The sequence below is a fragment of the Trichosurus vulpecula genome, chromosome 1 (genome assembly GCF_011100635.1).
Source record: "Trichosurus vulpecula isolate mTriVul1 chromosome 1, mTriVul1.pri, whole genome shotgun sequence".
In the NCBI taxonomy this organism is placed as follows: Eukaryota; Metazoa; Chordata; class Mammalia; order Diprotodontia; family Phalangeridae; genus Trichosurus; species Trichosurus vulpecula.
Window position 1 is genome coordinate 230,037,339 of NC_050573.1, and position 18,978 is coordinate 230,056,316.

The 18,978-nt window shown below is 40.2% G+C and overlaps 1 protein-coding gene across 1 annotated transcript in view; it reads right to left on the reverse strand.

Moving 5' to 3' along the window:
- Positions 1-6,929: 6,929 nt before the first annotated feature.
- The window catches only part of MTCL1 (microtubule crosslinking factor 1), a 177,494-nt gene continuing 165,445 nt past the window's right edge, over positions 6,930-18,978 (reverse strand). The window contains exon 14 of the mRNA XM_036743573.1: positions 6,930-8,159. Coding sequence (XP_036599468.1) covers positions 7,965-8,159 — 195 coding nt within the window. The 3' untranslated portion in view covers positions 6,930-7,964. The remainder of the gene's footprint in view (positions 8,160-18,978) is intronic.

Sequence of the window (18,978 nt, forward strand, 5' to 3'; positions counted from 1 at the left end):
CTCTCCGGCCCAGGCAAGAGGCTTGAGGACACTGATTCTTAGAAGTCATCAATCATATAGAGCAGAAGTGGGGAACCTTGGACCGCCAATAGACACTGAGACTTTATTTATGTATTTATGGCTACTCTAGTCGTATGATCTGGAAGGGACTCCAGAGGCTGTGTAGATGAGGAAACTGAGATTCAGGGAAGATAAATGACTTGCCCAAGGTCACACAGGCTGTCAGAAGTGAGCTGTGAATTCAGGTCCTGCGCCATGCTATGTCCAAGGCATGAGTTAACTCTAAGGGTAAAGAGAAGAGGGCATGATTTCCCAAAGAAGAAAATGACTGTGATGTTTGTCTTACGGTAGCTTCAGAAGAGCCTGTTGGCACACCTTGAAGAGTTAATAAATACCAGCGCCCTTTTTGGATTAGCCAAGTAAACTGATTTATTAGTTTTCCACTCACCCTGCAATGTCTTCTTTCTGTGTACTCCACAGAGCTCATCAAAAGCCTGTTTAATGTTTCATAATCACAAGGCTCCCTTTTCTCTTTCATGTATCACCACGTATTCCTGACACACTTAAAACAGCCCGCTACCTTTGCATGAGAAGAGAGAGGGGAGAGTGCCATCTGACTGCTCCTACCCCAGATTTATTGTAGTTTACAGGAGAAAAACTGTCTTGAGCTGTTTGGAAGCAATATGACCTACTTGGCAGGGTCTGGCCACAAAGCTTGAGAAAAATGTTGATTTTTGTTTCAGGAACTGGTTCCTGTTTTTTCTAATGTCTAAAGCAATACTCAAAACTTAATAATAACAGCTTCAAGGGGTGAAGGACTGACAGCTCTCAGGCCTTCCCTTCACACACTGCTGCTCCTTTCAGAGATTCATCTTACTCAGCAGTCATTTGGAAAAGGTAGAAAATAATAGTAATGATAAAACTAGCATTTATGTTGTGCTTTACACATATGTACCTTGATTTGATCTTGACAACAGCTCTGTGAGGTGGATAGTACTATTATCTCTATTTTACAGTTGAGGAAAATGAGGCTGAGAGAGGCTAAGTGATTTGCACTAAGTGTCTGAGCTAGGATTTGGCTTAGATCTTCTTGAATCCAACTCCCATAATCCATTTACTGCACCCATTCATTATTTTGACTTTTGTATTATTGGACAGATTCTACCATCTAATCAGGATAGTCTAAATCCATCCACCCATCCATCCATCCATCCATCCATCCATCCATCCATCTATCCATCTATCCATCCAACAATCCACACAGATGTGCACACACACACACACACACACACACACACACACACACAACCACCAAGACACAGGAGGAGCAAGGTGGCCCAATGGGTAGAGCACCGGACCTAGAGTCAGGAAGATCTGGCCCCAGACCCTTACAATCTGTTCAACCTTGGATAAACCACTCAATCTCCTTTTGCCTCAGTGAAAGAGGGATAATAATAACACCTACCTCACAAGATTGTAGTGAAAATCAAATGAGATAACTGTAAAGTATTTAGCACAGTGCCTGGCACATAGTAGGTGTGTTATAGAAATGCTTATTCTCTTCCTTTCCCTCCAAGAGATGGTCTGCCAGGGGTTCTTCACCTGGGGCCCATGAACTTGTTTTAAAAAATTAATAACTGTATTTCAGTATAATTAATTTCCTTTGTAATCCTATGTATTTCATTTTATGCATTTAAAACATTATTATGAGAAGGGTCCATAGACTTCATCAGGTTACCAAAAAAGCTCAAGAACCCCTTTTTCTAGACCAATCTCATTTTACAAATAGGTAAACCTAGCACTGAAAGAACTAATTTGTCCAAAGTCAAATCTAAATGCTGGCTGGTACTGCTGTTGTTAGGAAACTGAGTTAATGGGATTGAACCCCAATTGGCTTTCAAAGCATCACAATGGTCTGGCCGTAGTACGGTTCTCCAGTCTTATTTCCCATGAGTCCGCCAACAGGAATGCCTAATCTGCTCCATTATGGAAGCAGCATGGTAAACTGGAAAGAGCATTGGCTTCATCAAGGATTTGTGTTCATTTTCTGCCTTGGATACTTCCTACCTGTGTGACCTTAGACAAGTCACTTGGTTTCCTCATTTGTAAAATGGGGTGGAAGTATGATTGGATCAGGGCTTCTTAACTTGGAGCTTGTAAACTTTTTTTGCTGGTTTTTTTTGACAGGCAAAGGTAAAGCAATTGGGGTTATGTGACTTGCCCAAGGTCACATAGCTAGTAAGTGTGTCAAGTGTCTGAGTCTGGATTTAAATTTAGGTCCTCCTGACTCCAGGGCCAGTGTTGTACTCATTGAGCCAACTAGCTGCCCCTATAAACTTTTTTTAAATAATATTTTGATAATTATATTTCAATATAATTGGTTTTCTTTATAATCATGTGTATTTTTATTTTATGCTCTTAAAAGCATTATTCTAAGAAGGGATCCATGATATAAAAGAAAGTTGAGAATCCCTGCACCAGATGGCCTTTGAGGTCCCTACTATTCTAAATCTAAGATCCACCGACCCTATTATCTTGCACTGGAAATAGCATAGTTGGTTCTACCTCCCTTCTGCTGTTGCTCCTGCTGTTATCCACCATGTGCAATACCCTTCTGCTTACCTGATCCCCGTCTTCTTCCATCAAGCTCTGGCCAACTCCTCCAGTCCCAACTGACGTCACCCTTCTCTGACTTTTGTCATGATATTGTAGGATCATAGTTCCAGAGCAGGAAAGGACCTTAGAGGCCATCTAGTTCAATCTCCTTATTGTTCAGATAAGGAAACTGAGCCCCAGTGAGGTTGAGTGACCAAGGTCTCTCAGAAAACAAGTGCCAGGGCTGGGATCTGAATGAAGGATAAGGGCAGTACTAAGAAGTTTAGCACCTAATTGTTAAACCTAGGTCTTGATTAATTTGGATAATGATTCTTCAAGGTAGTTTAATTATTTGAACTTGAATGGAATTATTTCCAATGGTCTAGACCCCATACTACCATATTTTACATAATTATAACTTCAACTAGTTTGAGTTCAAATACATAAAATTACTTCAGGAGACTCGTTATTCACACTAATAGGGACCTAGTTGTTTGAGCTCTTTTTACGTCCCCCAAAGCAAGTAGTTCTGGAAATGTAGTAGCATATATTTAGTCAGCTAGCATACTATGTACCAGGCACCGTGCTAGGTACTAGGGACCTAGTTCCCTGCCTTAAAGAGCTTATGTTGTCTCAGGTGAGATAACACGCACACAGGTATATATATATATCATATATATATATATGATATAAGTACAAGGGAACTTTAGAGGGGAATACTAGCAGATGGAGGATCAGAAGAGACCTCACTGAGAGAGTAGAAGGAAGTTAGGTATCTAAGAGGCAGAGAGAAGGAGGGAGAATATTCCATGGGAAAGAGACTGAGAAAATGTATAGACACAGCATGTGGAATGCTCTATGTGAAAAATGGTAAGAAGGCCAGGTTGGCTAGACCATGTGGTATTTCATCCTCCTTACCATCAGTGCTAGAGTTATATAGTACTTTAAGCTCTGCAAAGCACTTGACAAATAATATCTTATTTTATCCTTATAATAACTATGTGAAAGTTTTGCTGTTGTTCAGTTGTGTCTGACTCTTTGTGACCCCATATGGGTTTTTTTTGGCAGTGATACTGCAGTGGTTTCCTGTTTCCTTCTCCAGCTCATTTTGCAGATGAAGAAACTGAGGCAAACAGGGTAACACAGCTAGTAAGTATCTAAGGCTGGATTTGAACTCAGGTCTTCCTAAAATCCAGGCCCGGTTCTCTATCTACTGCACCACCACTGTTTTTATCCCTGTTTCACAGATGAAGAAACTGCAGCTGAAAGAAATTAGGTGACTTTCCTGAAGTCACAGAGCTAGAGAGTGTCCAAGGCAGAGTTCAAACTCAAGGTAACTGACTCTAAGTCCTTTGCTCTATTAATTGGGGTAAGGAAAGTCAAAAGGCATTTATACAGTACCAACTCTGTGCTAAGGGCCCTTTTATAGATATCTCATTTGACCCTTATAACAACCCTGTAAGGTGGATGCTATTTCACAGCTGAGAAAACTGAGGCAGATGGAAAATAAATGACTTGTCCAGGGTAACACAGCTGATGAGTGTCTGAAGCTGAACTTGAACTTGAGTCTTCCTGACTCCAGGCCAGGCACTTTATTCACCACACCATCAGCTTTCTCTGTGCTACTTAGGGTCAGAATGTCTAATAGGGCTGGAAGGTAACAGGCAGGTCGTTGTCAGCTTTAAATGTCTGACCAGAGAGTTTATCTTCTGCTCTGTTGGCAATAGGAAGATGTTAAGAGTTTTTGAATGGGATAGTGACATGTAGCAGCTGTTTAAAGGCTCTGTTGGAGAGGGGAGAGACTTGTGGCAGAGTACCAGCAAGAGGCCATAGTCATAATCTCTGTGAAAGATGATGAGGGCCTTGGATTAGTTTGGTAGTAATGGAGAGTGGAGGATTGTTGTAAAGCTTATTCCAGGGGCAGGTCCTTGTTCTCAAGGCAACTGCTTTGATGTGGTGCTAAGAGAAAATGTAGAGCCTAGGATGGCTCTGAGATGTTGAAGTTGAGCGACTGAGAAGATGGTGATGTTCTCAATAGAAAGGGACATATATAACGCGACCCCTTCTCCTACGGTGTAGTCAGTTAGTGGAGTTGATTGATCTGATATTGCATCTATGACTTCGCTTTATACCCTTAATTTCTATTTTGTAGAGTAGAATTAGGGGCCTAACATTTCTTTTGTGATTTTTCAGTTTCTGGGAAGGCTGTCCACCTGACTCCTAATCCTATCTAGTCTGCTGGTTTACCTTCATTTAAAAATATGATTATTGTTATGTGAACACTGTAGATTTTGACATTTGGTTTTTATCTTCTCTTAATTTTTGTGTTTCCCCTGGGTCAGCAATGACCTTCTTCCTCACATCATACACACACACACACGCACACACACACACACACACACGTGTTGTTTTGGTAATGCTCTATTTTTGGTGTCCCAAGTTGTTCGTCCACTCCCTAAAATTACTCTTTGTTTTGTATTTACTTATTTTGCTCAGAATTTAAGCCTGGCATATGAATCTTCTCATTCATGGAAAGAACGGCTGCATACCTCTAGAGCAAAGCTGGCCTGAGAGGTCTGGAGAAGAGAGACATTTTCCCTCATTCCTGCTTCAAGAGAGGACACAAGTGGTTCCAGACACTCCTCATGGAGAGACCCATGGAGAGACTTCATAAGGGAGACATATAAGGGAAAGTCAGTGCCTCAACACCTCCCTGAATTCCAGCTTGCCTTCCTAGAGACTTTGGGGTGAGAGAAGAGCATCCCTCTCTTTTGGTTGAGTGAAATCTCAACTCACTCCCATCTAAAGAGATCATTCACTCTGTATTTTCTGGTATAACCTCTCTGATTTTATTTGCTATATCTGCTTGAATAAGCTAATTTACTTGCTATTCACTTTTTGTGATTTTTAAAAATATATTTATGTGTGTATGTCTGTATGTATGTACTTGGCAGGAAGGAATAAAGCCTGCAGATATAAGCTTGGGTTATCCCTCCTCCTTTAAGGGATAGCGTGAATCTAAAAAAATCAGTTCCCTTAACTAGCAATAATTTGGAAAGCAAATAAATGTAATTCTGGTCTAGTTTCCAGGAGAGTGTGGCCAGACTTATGGTCCCTTCTCCTCTACTCCTCCAGGCAGTATTTCAAGTCCTCTTGGAGACGGAGGAGAAAAATTCCAGATTTATCTATCAGAGCTTCCCTGTGAGCCTCATTTAGACAAACCCATGGGGACATGCATAACTGGCCTGGGCAACACACCCTACACTTGGCACTTGTACCCTGTTTCACTCAATAGAAGGTAGGCTTTTTGAAAGGAAAGATGATTGTTTTTATTCCTCCCTCTCCTCCACTTTACATAATGCCCGGCACACAGCTGATGCTTGGTGAATGCTTGTTGATTGAATTGATAGAAGTAGTTAAGGGTCTAGTGGTTGTTGGGTTTTATCACCTCTTTTTTCAGGACGTATGCCCTTGTGTAAGCAGCTCACTCAATGATCTGCTCGTCTTGAAATTCTGTTGTCATTTGAGATCATTTCAAGGTGAACGAATCTCTTGGTTTCTTTTCCAGTTAACCATCAAAGCTCTAGCTAGAAACACTTCCCTTCATCTTTTGATCCTGCTCCACCCTCTAGCATGTGAGAGACCAAAGCTGATTATTCAACTGCAGAAGAAGGCATGGTTATGGTGTAGGTTGAGACTCCCTTCTCTCCTGTCTGTTGGCCCTAAGTCTACCTTCTACGATAAAAACATGATTAATTCCATAGATAGGACATTATCTATCAATTCATTCTTCTATCCAACGCACTGGAGCTTTGTGCTGCATAGTGTACAAATGCAGGGTCTCCAAAAGGGTCCAAGCACTTGAAATTATTGTGATTTAAAGTAAATGTTCCCTTAATCCCCTTAACTGCTCCCCCATTCAGAAACGTGGGTTCTGGGTCAACAACTTCAGCAACAGTATCAGGAAGGAGAACACTTGTTTGCTTTTAGGATTTTCACTTCCTGACCTTAGTGGGCCTCCTAACTAAGGATCTCCTATAAAGAGGGGAGTTCACATTTTTTTTAACCCAAGGGTCTCAAATAGCATCTTTTTTCCTCTTTATATTTTATCTCTGGTATGGCTGAAATAAAATCTGTAGCCAGGTAAACCTCTTATATACAGATAAGAGTTAAATTGTAACAGGATCCGTACAGGGTACATATACCAAGCTATGATATACTCTATCCCACACGATGCATTTTTTTAAGACACAGTACCTAGATCCCCATCTAAAGGACTCATTTGACCAAATCACCAAAATAAGGATAGAAGACACAGGAGAGGAGAAAAAACTAGGCCATTCTAACATTTTTTTAAATACCAAGGATTTTATTTTTATTTCACCACAGTCTTATACAGTGACACAACCATCTCTTACAGTTTGGTATTCTCATGTCTTTTCTTAATATATTCTCCAAGCAAGGAAGTTCTCAGTAAACACCGTACATTGCTAGCTGAACTTGTAACAACGATTTAAAAATGTGTTGTATTTGTTGCTTCAATGCAATGGTACCAACAATAAAAGTACAGTACAGGGAAATTCACAACAATACGACAGTTAAACATACTGGTTCACATTTAGGCGATGGTCAGAGTACAGTAGCAGTATGTACATGCACGCAGGAGCTTGGAACCCAAAGGCATGCAGGTCAAGCATGGCGTGTGGATTATATAGCTAACATCATAAGCCTTTCAGGGGCCTTCTTTGTGACTTTTTGTGTGTGTGTTTGTTTGACCTGTATTCCCTCCAGTCTATTGAATACCATTCTAGTCAGCTAAATTGCTTTCTTTACTACATAAAATTTAATGTTTCATATAATCTTAAACATTTCAAGAATCTTCCTTTAAAAAAATAACACTGACATCAAAATAGAACAAAATTAACTTAAAACACCCTAAGTCAACATGGAAATAAACCAAACCAAAATGGAACAGTGCAAATTGAACAAAAAGGCAGTCAGTATTTGGGGAGCGAGCGCATTCAGAATCTCTTAAAATGTACATTTTTAAAATTCTTACTCTTTAAATTTATATCTTATTAACCTTTTGTTTAATATACTGTGTGTAGAAAAGATGGAGACAAAAATAGTTTTTTGAGCTATGAAAAAAATTAAGTTATTACAGGCACATTAACTGTTTCATTCTAGAAACATTTCTGTTTCACAGGTTGAACATTCAGCAGCTGTGTTGTTTTTGTTTATTTGTTTTTAAACATTCTTTGACCTTGGGAAAACTACATCTCTCCTTACGGACAGGGATTGGGTCATGATGATGGTATGGTAATGCCAAATACAGTGAATTATTCAGTGATAATTCATGCCAACTTGCATCAATTTTTTGGCTTCTCCACTGCTGGTTCCTGTCCGCCATGTTCCTCCAAGGATATCAGGTCTCCGGTTGACTGAGACTGTGAGGCAATGGGGGAGTGTGGGGCCCAACGGGAAGGAGGACGACGTTTTGCTGGTCTCTCGGGCCGGGAGAAGCAGGATTCTAGGGGTGGAGCTAACGCAGAACAAGGTAGTTCCTTCACAGCCAAGACAAGAAAAAGACAGTTACTAACACTGATAATGTTGCTGTGGTTATATCCTCAAATGAAGCCAAGGTGAAGACCTACTAAACTGGTGAAGCACACTATAAACAAACAATGCAAGTCTTTCTATGTTCAAATGCCAAATGAAAGCTAGGGAATGTTTGGAGGAAATGAGCAGAAGAAGTGGGCAATTTCTAATTATTACTTTTGATCATTAATCATTCCTTTCCTTATGAGAGAGCAACTTAAGATCAATACTGTTGAATGAAAATTATCAATGCATACGTTAACTTGCAGACACGACAGCATGAAAAAATCAGCCAATCTTGTGTATAGAAAATTCATGTAAAGGAGTGTCATTATAGTAATGCTTCACGGTATATGGGCTGGATTGTAAGTAGGACATGGAGAGCAGAATTTGTGGCTTTAGCTAGACAATTAAATTGGTCAAATATGTGTTCAGTTGATCCAAATACTTTTCTCTTTTTAATGATGATCTGTGTAGTTGAACAAGGATGTCCAAAATGACTAGTTAAGGCATGCCATGGTCTGCAATGGTGTCCATGTAGGGATAAAGCCTGAGATTAGTCAATTCTTCCAAATGCATTAGCAATGAGATGTACAGGAAAACAAACCTGGCCACAAACTACTATGTATTCCAAGTTAAATGACAACAGGCTCAGCAAAGACCTACAAAGTAGACAAAAAATACTATCTAATGCTATAGAAAAAAAATTCTATCTACAGATAGAAATCATACTTTGGGTCTAGTTTTACTCAAAATTGATTCATTGTAGCAGCATCAGAAAAATGAGAGGCAAAGCACACCTGTGATTTTCCATTCCAGGCATGCTACACGTAGACCCAAAATGGTTATGTGTAACACATACTGAACTATTGTGCGATGCCCTAAATAGCTAAATTTAAAGGGTTCACTGGTATATCAAACTTGAAAAAAATGTTGAGTTGCCAAGTTTAGTTTTTATCTGATAAAATGAGGAAGCTATAAATGGAAACTTGATGGCATTTGAAAATATATACAGCAGAGATGAGGAGAGTTAATGACACAGGGTGTATATGTTAATCCTAGAATCAGTCATACAACCAAAAGTTGAGATGGCAAACAAGATGGCAGAAAGCATAAACCATATTATGCAAAGAAAGAGCAGTGATAAAACCAGAGGACTGATGAGCACTCAGGCAGTCGATTAACCATACAAAGATTTGATACAAGGGACATGAAGCATGAAGAAAACAGGATGATAAGAGAGAAATCTAGTTAGAGCAAGAGACATTGTAATGTGATGTCTGGATGACATGAGGCAGGAAGCAAAGATGGATGACATTGGGAGTGCGAGCAAGAGTCAGTGGCAGCTTCAGAAACAGAGAGTAGCTGAAGTGGACTTTTGAACTGTTTGAGTGGGTACGAGAGGACAGGAGAGTAAGGGTGCTCCCCCTACCTCTCTGTGTAGCAAGCAGAATGAATTTACGGATGACCACTGACATTCAAGAATATTTTTAGATGTACCCTGCCTTCCAAGTGGTCAGTGCTACAAGTTAGGAGGGGAAGGTCTAAAGTTAGTGATGCTCATGGCCTCATTGGTACTGTATCAATAAGGATGATTCTCCAGGGAAAATACTATCAGCTGCTGAGACACAAGTCAACAGTAAGAGCACCGGCTCCATGTCCTTAACTCACCTCAGCTCACCGAGTGTAAGGAAACATTTGCTTTGTGAAAAATACCTCTGTTTTGGACCTTTCTGACAGAAGGCCTTATGTGCTGTGATACCTGTAACAGGCACAATTGACTGAGAGGAAGTACTGATTTTAATTGATTTGTGTTCCTGCTTCTGATATTTTAGTAGGACTCTGTGAAGTTTTATCATGGCTTTTATGGCTTTGTTTCTTTGATTGGAATTACCACAACTCTTACTCTTCCTACCCCACCACTTTCCCCTCTAGTTCTCACACTGACTAGGAAAAAGGGCTTTTATTAGAACATTTTGTCTGCTACAAAACTCTACTCAAAATAAATTGATATCATCCACATACTTGCCAGTTCTCACAGTAAAGAAAGGTTCTGCATGAGGTGTGACTTCAAAATAACATGGCCTATTTTGTGACATACATGCCAGGACCTCTATGTCCACTTAAGAGAGGGCTGTCTCCTTCAAAAGATTCACCTTATGAGGCCATGCTTTTGTTCCATTGTCTTATTCCTTTTGATAGCCTTCAGAACCCATGACATTATGTTGAATATCCTCAGTGATGCCATATTTTGTCTTTGAGGGTGCACTTGTTTTTGGAAAAAGCCAAAGGTAATTCAGGTTCATCTGCTGAGTAAGATTATTGAATAAACTCTGTGCTGATGTTTTTGGTCAGGAAAAAAAGGATATGATTATAAATCTGGAGACAAATTTTCTTGTGTGAGCTATAAGCTGCCTCTAAAAGCAATTTTGGAGGAAAAGTTTCAAAAATGTTTCAAGTATTGGCAGCTTGACTGGAATAAGAGATCTTTATCAAGATAAAGATCAATGTGCATTTGGATGCATATATTCCAGTATCTTTTCTTTTTTTTTTAAAAAAAATAAATCTCATTATTTTTTGGTGACAGTTTGTAGATTACATCACTGTTTCTGTTGGGCAGATTGTAAATGGCAAGCAGGTCTGGACTTTGTGGAAAAATAAGGGTTCTGTCAGAAGCTTAGATGGAGAATTCTGGGTGAGACCTGTTTGTCATAGAAAACAAGAGGGCCCCTGCAAAGTCAATACCTCTTCATACTGTGAAGAAGTCTGGCCCTGCAGGTAGCTAACTCTTTTCATTGTAATGGCTGCAAAATGCCTCTCTCCTAGGCACCGAGGTAGGATCAATCTTGACCCAATCTAAGTGAAAATCAATTTCTTCCCATTAAGTGCTAGGGAGTGGCTTACAGGGGTTATTCCATATACTGACCTCCACATAACAACTGGGCTGTGCTGGGGAAGGCTAACCAGTACAGAAAGTAACTGTTATCTTTTAAGTACTCTTGCTTTGTTTTTGAGGGTACAAATACGAACTAATAGTTATGCAAAATGATACCTTCAGACAGTTTTGGAAAACAAGGTAGAAATCACTTACAGCAATGAGGCAGGCAAGGTTAGAGTCCCCAGGGGGTTGTTAGTAAGACAGTTTGGTTCTGGACAGAACAGACAGAAGAAAGAAAAAAAAAGAAAAGCAAAAAGGTTGGAAATGATTTTTAAGAATTTTTAAGAAAACAGAGTAAAGATTTTATAGTCAACAAGAAGGATGGCTGTGGATAACTCTCCCAGCCATCCCCTGTGGGAAGCAAACTGGGTAAAAACATCAAGCCCCTGACAGAACTGGGCACATTTATATCAAAGCAGACAGATAATCAGGGCCCATCATCTCTCATCATTTCCGAGCTGAGAAGCAACGACTGAAAAAATAAAATGTATCATTGAGAAACAGCACAGCAGAGATCCCTCTCCAGCTTTAAGCTGCTTCCCCACTTTCTCTGCTTTTAACTTTTCAAATTCCTTCCTGGTGAACTAAGATGAGGAAATCTGAGTGATGTGGCCTGTGGTCCCCAAGCTATAAGAAAACAGGAAAACAATTGTACTGCCTGTCTTATTTTAGTCACAAAGATCAGGATGCCCTGACTGCCCATGCTAAAGATTTTGCTTTACTCTTTTCCAATGAGATCTGTGAGAGGAGGATGGCCAAGGTGGAGAATTTGACCTTTGGAGGATAAACTCTCTCTTTGTGCTTTGGCTTCTCACTGTTTCCTCCTTGACCACTGAAACAGGTGCCACCGTGATCGGTGGGAGGTAAGAGGAACTAAACAGTGAGCTTAGCGACAGAGATGGACTGTTCTCTCCATAAAAGACTTATCAGGATGCACTATGGTGTCACTCTGGTTCCTTTATACCAAGAGCAAGAATCCTTTGTGCCTAGAACAAGATTCACTTCTGCAGATCTGAATGTCTGAGCGTTTGGGGGATATGCTTGTGGCAGGAAGTTCAGAGAGTACTTTAATGAACTAAAAGGGTTAGGTACTATTAAGTGGCATTGAGGGGGAACTGATTTACTTGGAAGTCACTCTGATTATGTTGGAGTAAGAGCTGGTACATCAATATGGATGAAGGTAGGGAAACGTACTCCTCAAAAAGTCCTATTGCATCAAATCAAGCTAGAAAATGAAATAACTGAGTTGGGACATAGAAACCAAGCAAAGCTCTAAGAGAAAAGGAAGAAGGGGCGCCAATCAATGCTCCATGCAGGTGCTGGACTGCCAACATCATGCCAGGCTGTGGAGAAGGAGGCCAATCAATGCCATTGGCTGGAAACAGTTGGAAAAGGAAGAAACACAAAGAGACTTTTCTTTCTTTTTTTTTTTAAAAAGAAACTCAAAGGGCACCAGCTTAGTCATGATAAAAACCATTTTCTATGCACCTTAATGGTGTGACTCATTCATTAAGCCCTTTTATTCCTTTCATTGCAGGTTTATAGAGAAACTCGGCAATCTGTAGACAACCCAAAGCACAGGTTCGTTTCCTAAAACTTATTTGCTGTTTCATTCCCAACCATGGAGCAACAACTGCAGGCACAGCCAAGTTAATGCTTGAGCGCAAAGCCCTTGAACTCATCCCCCAGATTCCTGGGGGAGGCAGGACATTCACACATGAAGATAGCCTCCATGGCTACGTGACTGACAAAAAACCAGCACTTACCTAGGAGACCTGGGCCCCTGAGATGGGGCTGATGGAGAACATTCAGAAGGCATCATTTGTCACCTAAGAACACTTAATCAGCAATATTTGTCTTTTGCACAGTATGTATTTAACTACAGAGGATTTTTGTCACAGGAAAAGCCTTACAAAGACAGTCATATTTTATGAATTATTTCCCTGAAGGAGAGGTCCTATTTATTATTCAGCGGGCAAAGAATGGGCCTCAGAGGCAAAAATTCTCCCTTTGATACACACTGGCCGTGTGACTATGGGTAAGTCATTTAACCTCTCAGTTGCCCCTAAGACTAGAAATTCCAAAACAATCTATATTTGTATAGCCTTCCCTAAAGAGATAAAACAGCAGATCCACACATTTCTTTTTTTATCTGATTCTAATAGATCTATAGATTCAACAAAGAAGAATGTTTTAGTTCTGAGGAGTGTATGTGTGTGATAGGGTGGAGATGGGTAAAGGGATTAGGGAGTGACACACAGAGAATGGTTATATCCTGGGAGGGAGGGAGAAGAGAGCAGTCATTTTATTTCCTGATGTACAACAAAGTGGGCAAAAAGAAAGGGAATGAAGGACACGGGGGGGGGGGGGGAATGATCTTTCAGTTAAAGAGTCAGGAGCCTCTTGAATGATTCTGAGAGGCTCTGGGCTCATCTGGGAGAGTCAGCAGTCCTACTCAAAAAGTATAAGGAAACTCATAACCAGCATATGAAAAACATGTGGAAAATCTTTGAGTTTGCTCCTGGAGAATAAGCTAAGTGACAAGCAGAAGTTGGGATTGCAGTAATTACGGGCATTTTAATCAGAAAGTGAACGGTAGAGAAAAGGCTACATAGAGAAGCAGGACATCGTAGGGGATATCCTAAACCAGTGAAATGGAATCACGGAGTTTAGATATCACTTAAGTCTTACTCCCCATTGTGCAGATGAGGAAACTGAGGCCCAGAGAAATTAAGTGACTCACCCAAGGTCACTCACAGTGAGCTAGTATCAGAGGCAGGGACTTCTTTCTTTACTTTTTGGGGGAATTTGTTTTCACAATTCCAATTTTTTTAGAAGTAATGGGAAATGGCACAAATAAATATATATCCTTGAGTAACCAGCTTTATTGCAACATACTCTGCCAAGAGATGGGAAAAGTAGTATTTGAAAGCTATAATACAATAAAATTTTTATAACCATGACTGTAAGCAAATTTAAATATCTAAGTATACACACATTTAAAAAATGTACTGAAGGCAATTAAGTACTGACAAATTCAACATTTCACAAAAATTACTGCAGCCAATCAAGAAGACAGAGTCAATGTCCTAATAAAATCATTAACCATCCTAAACAAGTGTATGAGTAACTTAGACTCTTTAACTGTAATATTGAGTAACTACGTACATTATCCACATTTTAAATAAAAGCTTTCATTTCAAGTCACCTGTCCCTCTGATACAGAAACTTATTTCTGGTACAAAATGTCCTTGCAGCACCTGAATGTTGTTTTCATTGAGTTCTTCATTTGACTGAGGAAGGAGAGAGCAAATCTCATTTGTCATCACTGCATCATATGTTTTGATTTTCTGAAACATTTTCTGGGCATATCCTGTAGTGTATCCATGTCACAGCACATACTTTGAAAATCATATAGTTTGCCTAAACGTGTTTGGAAATAACTGAGAAATCATTAACCCTAGAAGGGGTGGGAGGGCATGATTGCTTGGCTAGGGTAGAGAGGATGGATGACCTGGGCATTTAATGGAGGAGAAAAGAAATTAGCTACAGAGATGATGGCTAACTGAGGCAGAACCCTGATCACTGAGATCTTGGTTATGACCCAATAAGTACTGTTTTAAGCAAAGGAATAACAGTAAACACTAAATTAGTGTTTCCTAGTTGTCTATCCATGGACCAGCACCAGTCTGAGGCACATTTTATTGGTTCACAAGACTTTTACTCTCCCCTTCTCCTTTTTCTTCTCAAAGCCTATGACTTAAAAAACTGACACCTTCCTATGGCCTGCTCTTCCCATATGTCAGTATGGAGTAGTAGCAGGAGTAGGATCTGGAATCACCTTCTGGCTTTGACAATTCCTAGTTGTGTGACTGTGGCCAAGTAGCTTACTCCCTCTGACACTTGTCAAGTGGGGATAACGACCTACCTTGAAGGCCTGTTGGGAGGAAAGTGCTTTGTAAATCTTAAAACTTGGTAGGGTTAAGTCTTTCCTTTCACTGTTAGAACTGTTGCACTAAAACTTTGGAGGATGAAGAGGACTGTGGTAGAGAGTTTAGATATTGTACTGGTCTGGAGCATAATTTGGGTTGGGAAATGCTGCTTTTCGAAAGAGATTCTTGTTGACATATATGGCTATTTGGACAAGTGAAAAGACTGGAGGGGGAAGAGAACTCTGAGAGGAGGTTCCTGAAGGCATCTGAACACAAGGTGATTAAGGCACATACTAGAATTACAACTATTGGAATTATATCATGTGTAAAAATATACAAAGTGTTAGTCAATTTATTAAGTGCCTACCATGTGCCAGGCGTTGCTAAGCATGTAATCCAGAGAAATGCCAAAGAGAGAAAAGTCAACAAGTCTGGAGGGAAGACTATATATGTTATGGAAGGCAGAAAAGTGTGGCTCTCAACGTTCCAAATCATAGTCCTTTCTAAAGGAAGTAAATTTTAGGGATAGAAACAATTAGTAGAATATAGTGTGTGAGCTAGACACTTCAAAATTTCAGACATGTGAAATAATCTAAAAGAGCTTATAACAAAGAGATGTTTCATCAGAGAAAGCAAAATGCCTAGAATGCAAAAGCAGAATTTCAAAGATCTCTCGGGAAAAGCTGCTTTGTGAGTATATGCACATCTGTGTATGTATATATGCATGTAAATGTGGAAATAGGGTTAAATATGTACGTGGACTGAAATTTGGGGAAAATTTAAAGGCAGCAGTAAATGGGAAGAAGAGGAGAATTTAAAACATCTTTTTAAAGAAAGTTCTCTTCAAGTTGTTTACGAATTTCAGAATTACAAATTGAAGACAAGGCTACACAAAGTGTATTTTGAACTTCATAATGTGTACTTCTGGGATCTGTGATTTCACCATTGTGACCCTTCACTAATGCTGTTTACTTCCATTTAACACGGTGTCTATCTTGTACATACATAGCCATTTGCATGTTGTTTATGCCATGAGGAGACACTTGAGCATTTTTTTGTTGTTCAGTTGTGCATGACTCTTCGTGACCCTGTATTGGGTTTTCTCGGCAGAAATACTGGAGTGGTTTGCCATTTTCTTCTGCAGTGGATTAAGGCAAATAGAGGTTAAGTGACTTGCCCAACTCATAGCTCTCATAGCTAGTGAGTGTCTGAGGCCAGATTTGAATTCAGGTCCTCCTGACTCTAGGCCCAGCATACTATCCCCTGAGCCATCTAGCTGCCTCTTGAGAAAAGGTGTTTTCATTTTTCTTTCTATCCCAAGCACAATGCGTGGCACATAGTGCATAAATATTTATTGATTGACTAATAACCTTTCTGCGTCTTTTTTTTGCGGGGGGGGGGAGGAATAGAAGGGGTTTGCTTCTGTGATTTCATTGATAAAAGGAACTTTTAGCAAAGATAATGCCTTTTACCAACCCAGATAACAACTGTTCTGCAACTTAAGAGTATCATACAACTAATATGTGTCAGAAGCAGTACTTGAACTGAGGCCTTCCTGACTCAGGGAATGTTTCTCCGCTCCTCCATGTTTTCGTAAGTGATTTTTGTGAGCTGATATGGCACCCCAAATTCACTGCCAAGTAATTGACATTCTGCTGTGGACCCCCTCTAAATTTAACCAGATTATTCCTTCTATGAGAGATATACAATCTGTTTTAGGTTCGCAGCCAAAGTCTTTTCAATGTGGTGGTCTCCACTATACCCCATTCTTCACTGTCAGAGCTTCCAAGGGCCAAGGTGGCCTCCTTGCCATGAGGATGAGCATCCATCTAGGAAAAGCACCTTAAATCATTTACTAGTAAAACTCCTGGGACTGGCTAGTCCAACAGAGGCAAGAAGGTGGTTCTTCATGATTCCATGTCTGATAGCACAGGGATACCTGAAGGCTTTAAGGGGGATCATTAATAGGTCACTCTTTCTTTAGGATCTTTCATATTGCCAGGAGAAGGAAGAAATAAATAAGCAGTTCATAAGCTGGCTCATTACTGGCTTAGATTCCAGTGTCAACAGAAACAAAGACATTACTGAAACTGCAACATAGCTGTCATATTTCCAAATTCAGGAGAGTGCTAAATGTGCTGTTTAGACATTGTAAAAACATCATCGATGACTTGAGTGAGTGGGAGTGGGAGAATAAACAGGGCATGGGGCAGCTAGGTGGTACAGTGAGTAGAGCACCAGCCCTGGAGTCAGGAGGACCTGAGTTCAAATCTGGCCTCAGACACTTGACGCACTTACTAGCTGTGTGACCTTGGGCAAGTCACTTAACCCCAACTACCCTGCCTTACCCCCTTAAAAAATTAAAAAAAATAATAAGCAGGGCACATCAGGTGAAGTTTTAGGGGGGACAATGTGGCATTGAAATCAGAAAGTCCTGGGTTCAAGACCTGCCCCTTACAAGTGGTAACCATGTGACCCTGGGCAAGTCCCCTAACCTCTCAGTACCCCAGGCAAGCTTCTAAGGCTTGAAGCTGCAGGACATTAAGCTGTAGGAAGTTCCCTAGAGCAACGAAACCATAGGTTTGAACCACATAACTTGAGAAACATCACATATACAAGAGAAAACTATTCAAAACAAACATTAGACAAACAGGTAGAAACTGGAAAAAAGAAATGCCACACAGATCTACAAAGGAAGAGAGCAGCGTTACTCCATAGTGGTTAGCCTTTCTAGTGCTGTGAGCTGCTTGTGAAAAGATAATGGAAGTCCCTTGGAAATGACTGGGGATCTCACCTTCAAAACCCATTACTTAGAATAAAATAAATTGAAGAGACCCAGAAAAGGAATGGGTGGACTGATGCGAGAGACCCGTTATTTGTAAAGGGCAAATAGAATGAAGAGAGGGAATACTGGTGGGAATAATGGGGATATTAAACTAACAGGAGAGGAAGAAATTAGTTGAATGGAAAATTAAGAGGGTTTTGTTTTTGTTTTTCTTTTTTACAGCTAGAATGAGCAAACCGTAAGAGATACTTGTTGAGGACTAACCAGTAAGCCAAAGTGTAGATCTGGCTTTCCAGCTAGCTATATTTTTTCCATCTATAATTCTTAGAATTTTTTTCCAACCTGTTTGCTTACCAAGGCAAACGGCAAATTAGCACTAGAGGTCTAAGTAGGGGGCAGGTGATCAAGAATGTAGATGGACCATCTACGATGATAGCAGGTCAGAAATATTTCATGGACTCAGAAAACTATTGGCTCACATCTGGATCTTACATACTTAAGAATGGTGATTAGGTGTTCATAGATTCCTGTGAAATGAAGTCAAATACCACCAGGAAGCACCTGGCACTAGCTTCCATTTGGTTATACAAGCAAAGCTCACTTTTAAAGGAGATTACCCACCACCCACCCAAATTCACCGATTAATTAGTTGTTTAGAATTCAAAGTGTATTTTCCCATCAAGCAGTGCAGATGAAATCATAATTAGGTTATTCAACTTAACCCAGGGCCTAGGCCAAAGCCATATTTGGATAGACTTTCTAGATTGTCCTAGAAATCTAACCATTACTTATAACAATGCTTCAATGGGAAAAATTAGCTGTGGCACTTGGCCAGAAGGGAACCTGGTGGTGCTGGGATAATGTCTCCTCTTTTGCCTACCATGATATCTGGGGGAGCCACCCAACCTAGAACAAGAAGGAAGAAGGGTGGCATAGCTGTCACTATGTGTAGGATGTTTCAAAGTCCAGTGGTCAGCTGTCAGAGCATAACTGCCCTAGGATGCCAAGTATACAAAATATTAATTTACTCATTCATTCTACATTTATTAAGTGCCTACTGTGTGATGAGAGGCACCAGGAATACAAAAATGCAAAATGACATCGTCCCTGCCGTCAAGGGGCTTACATTC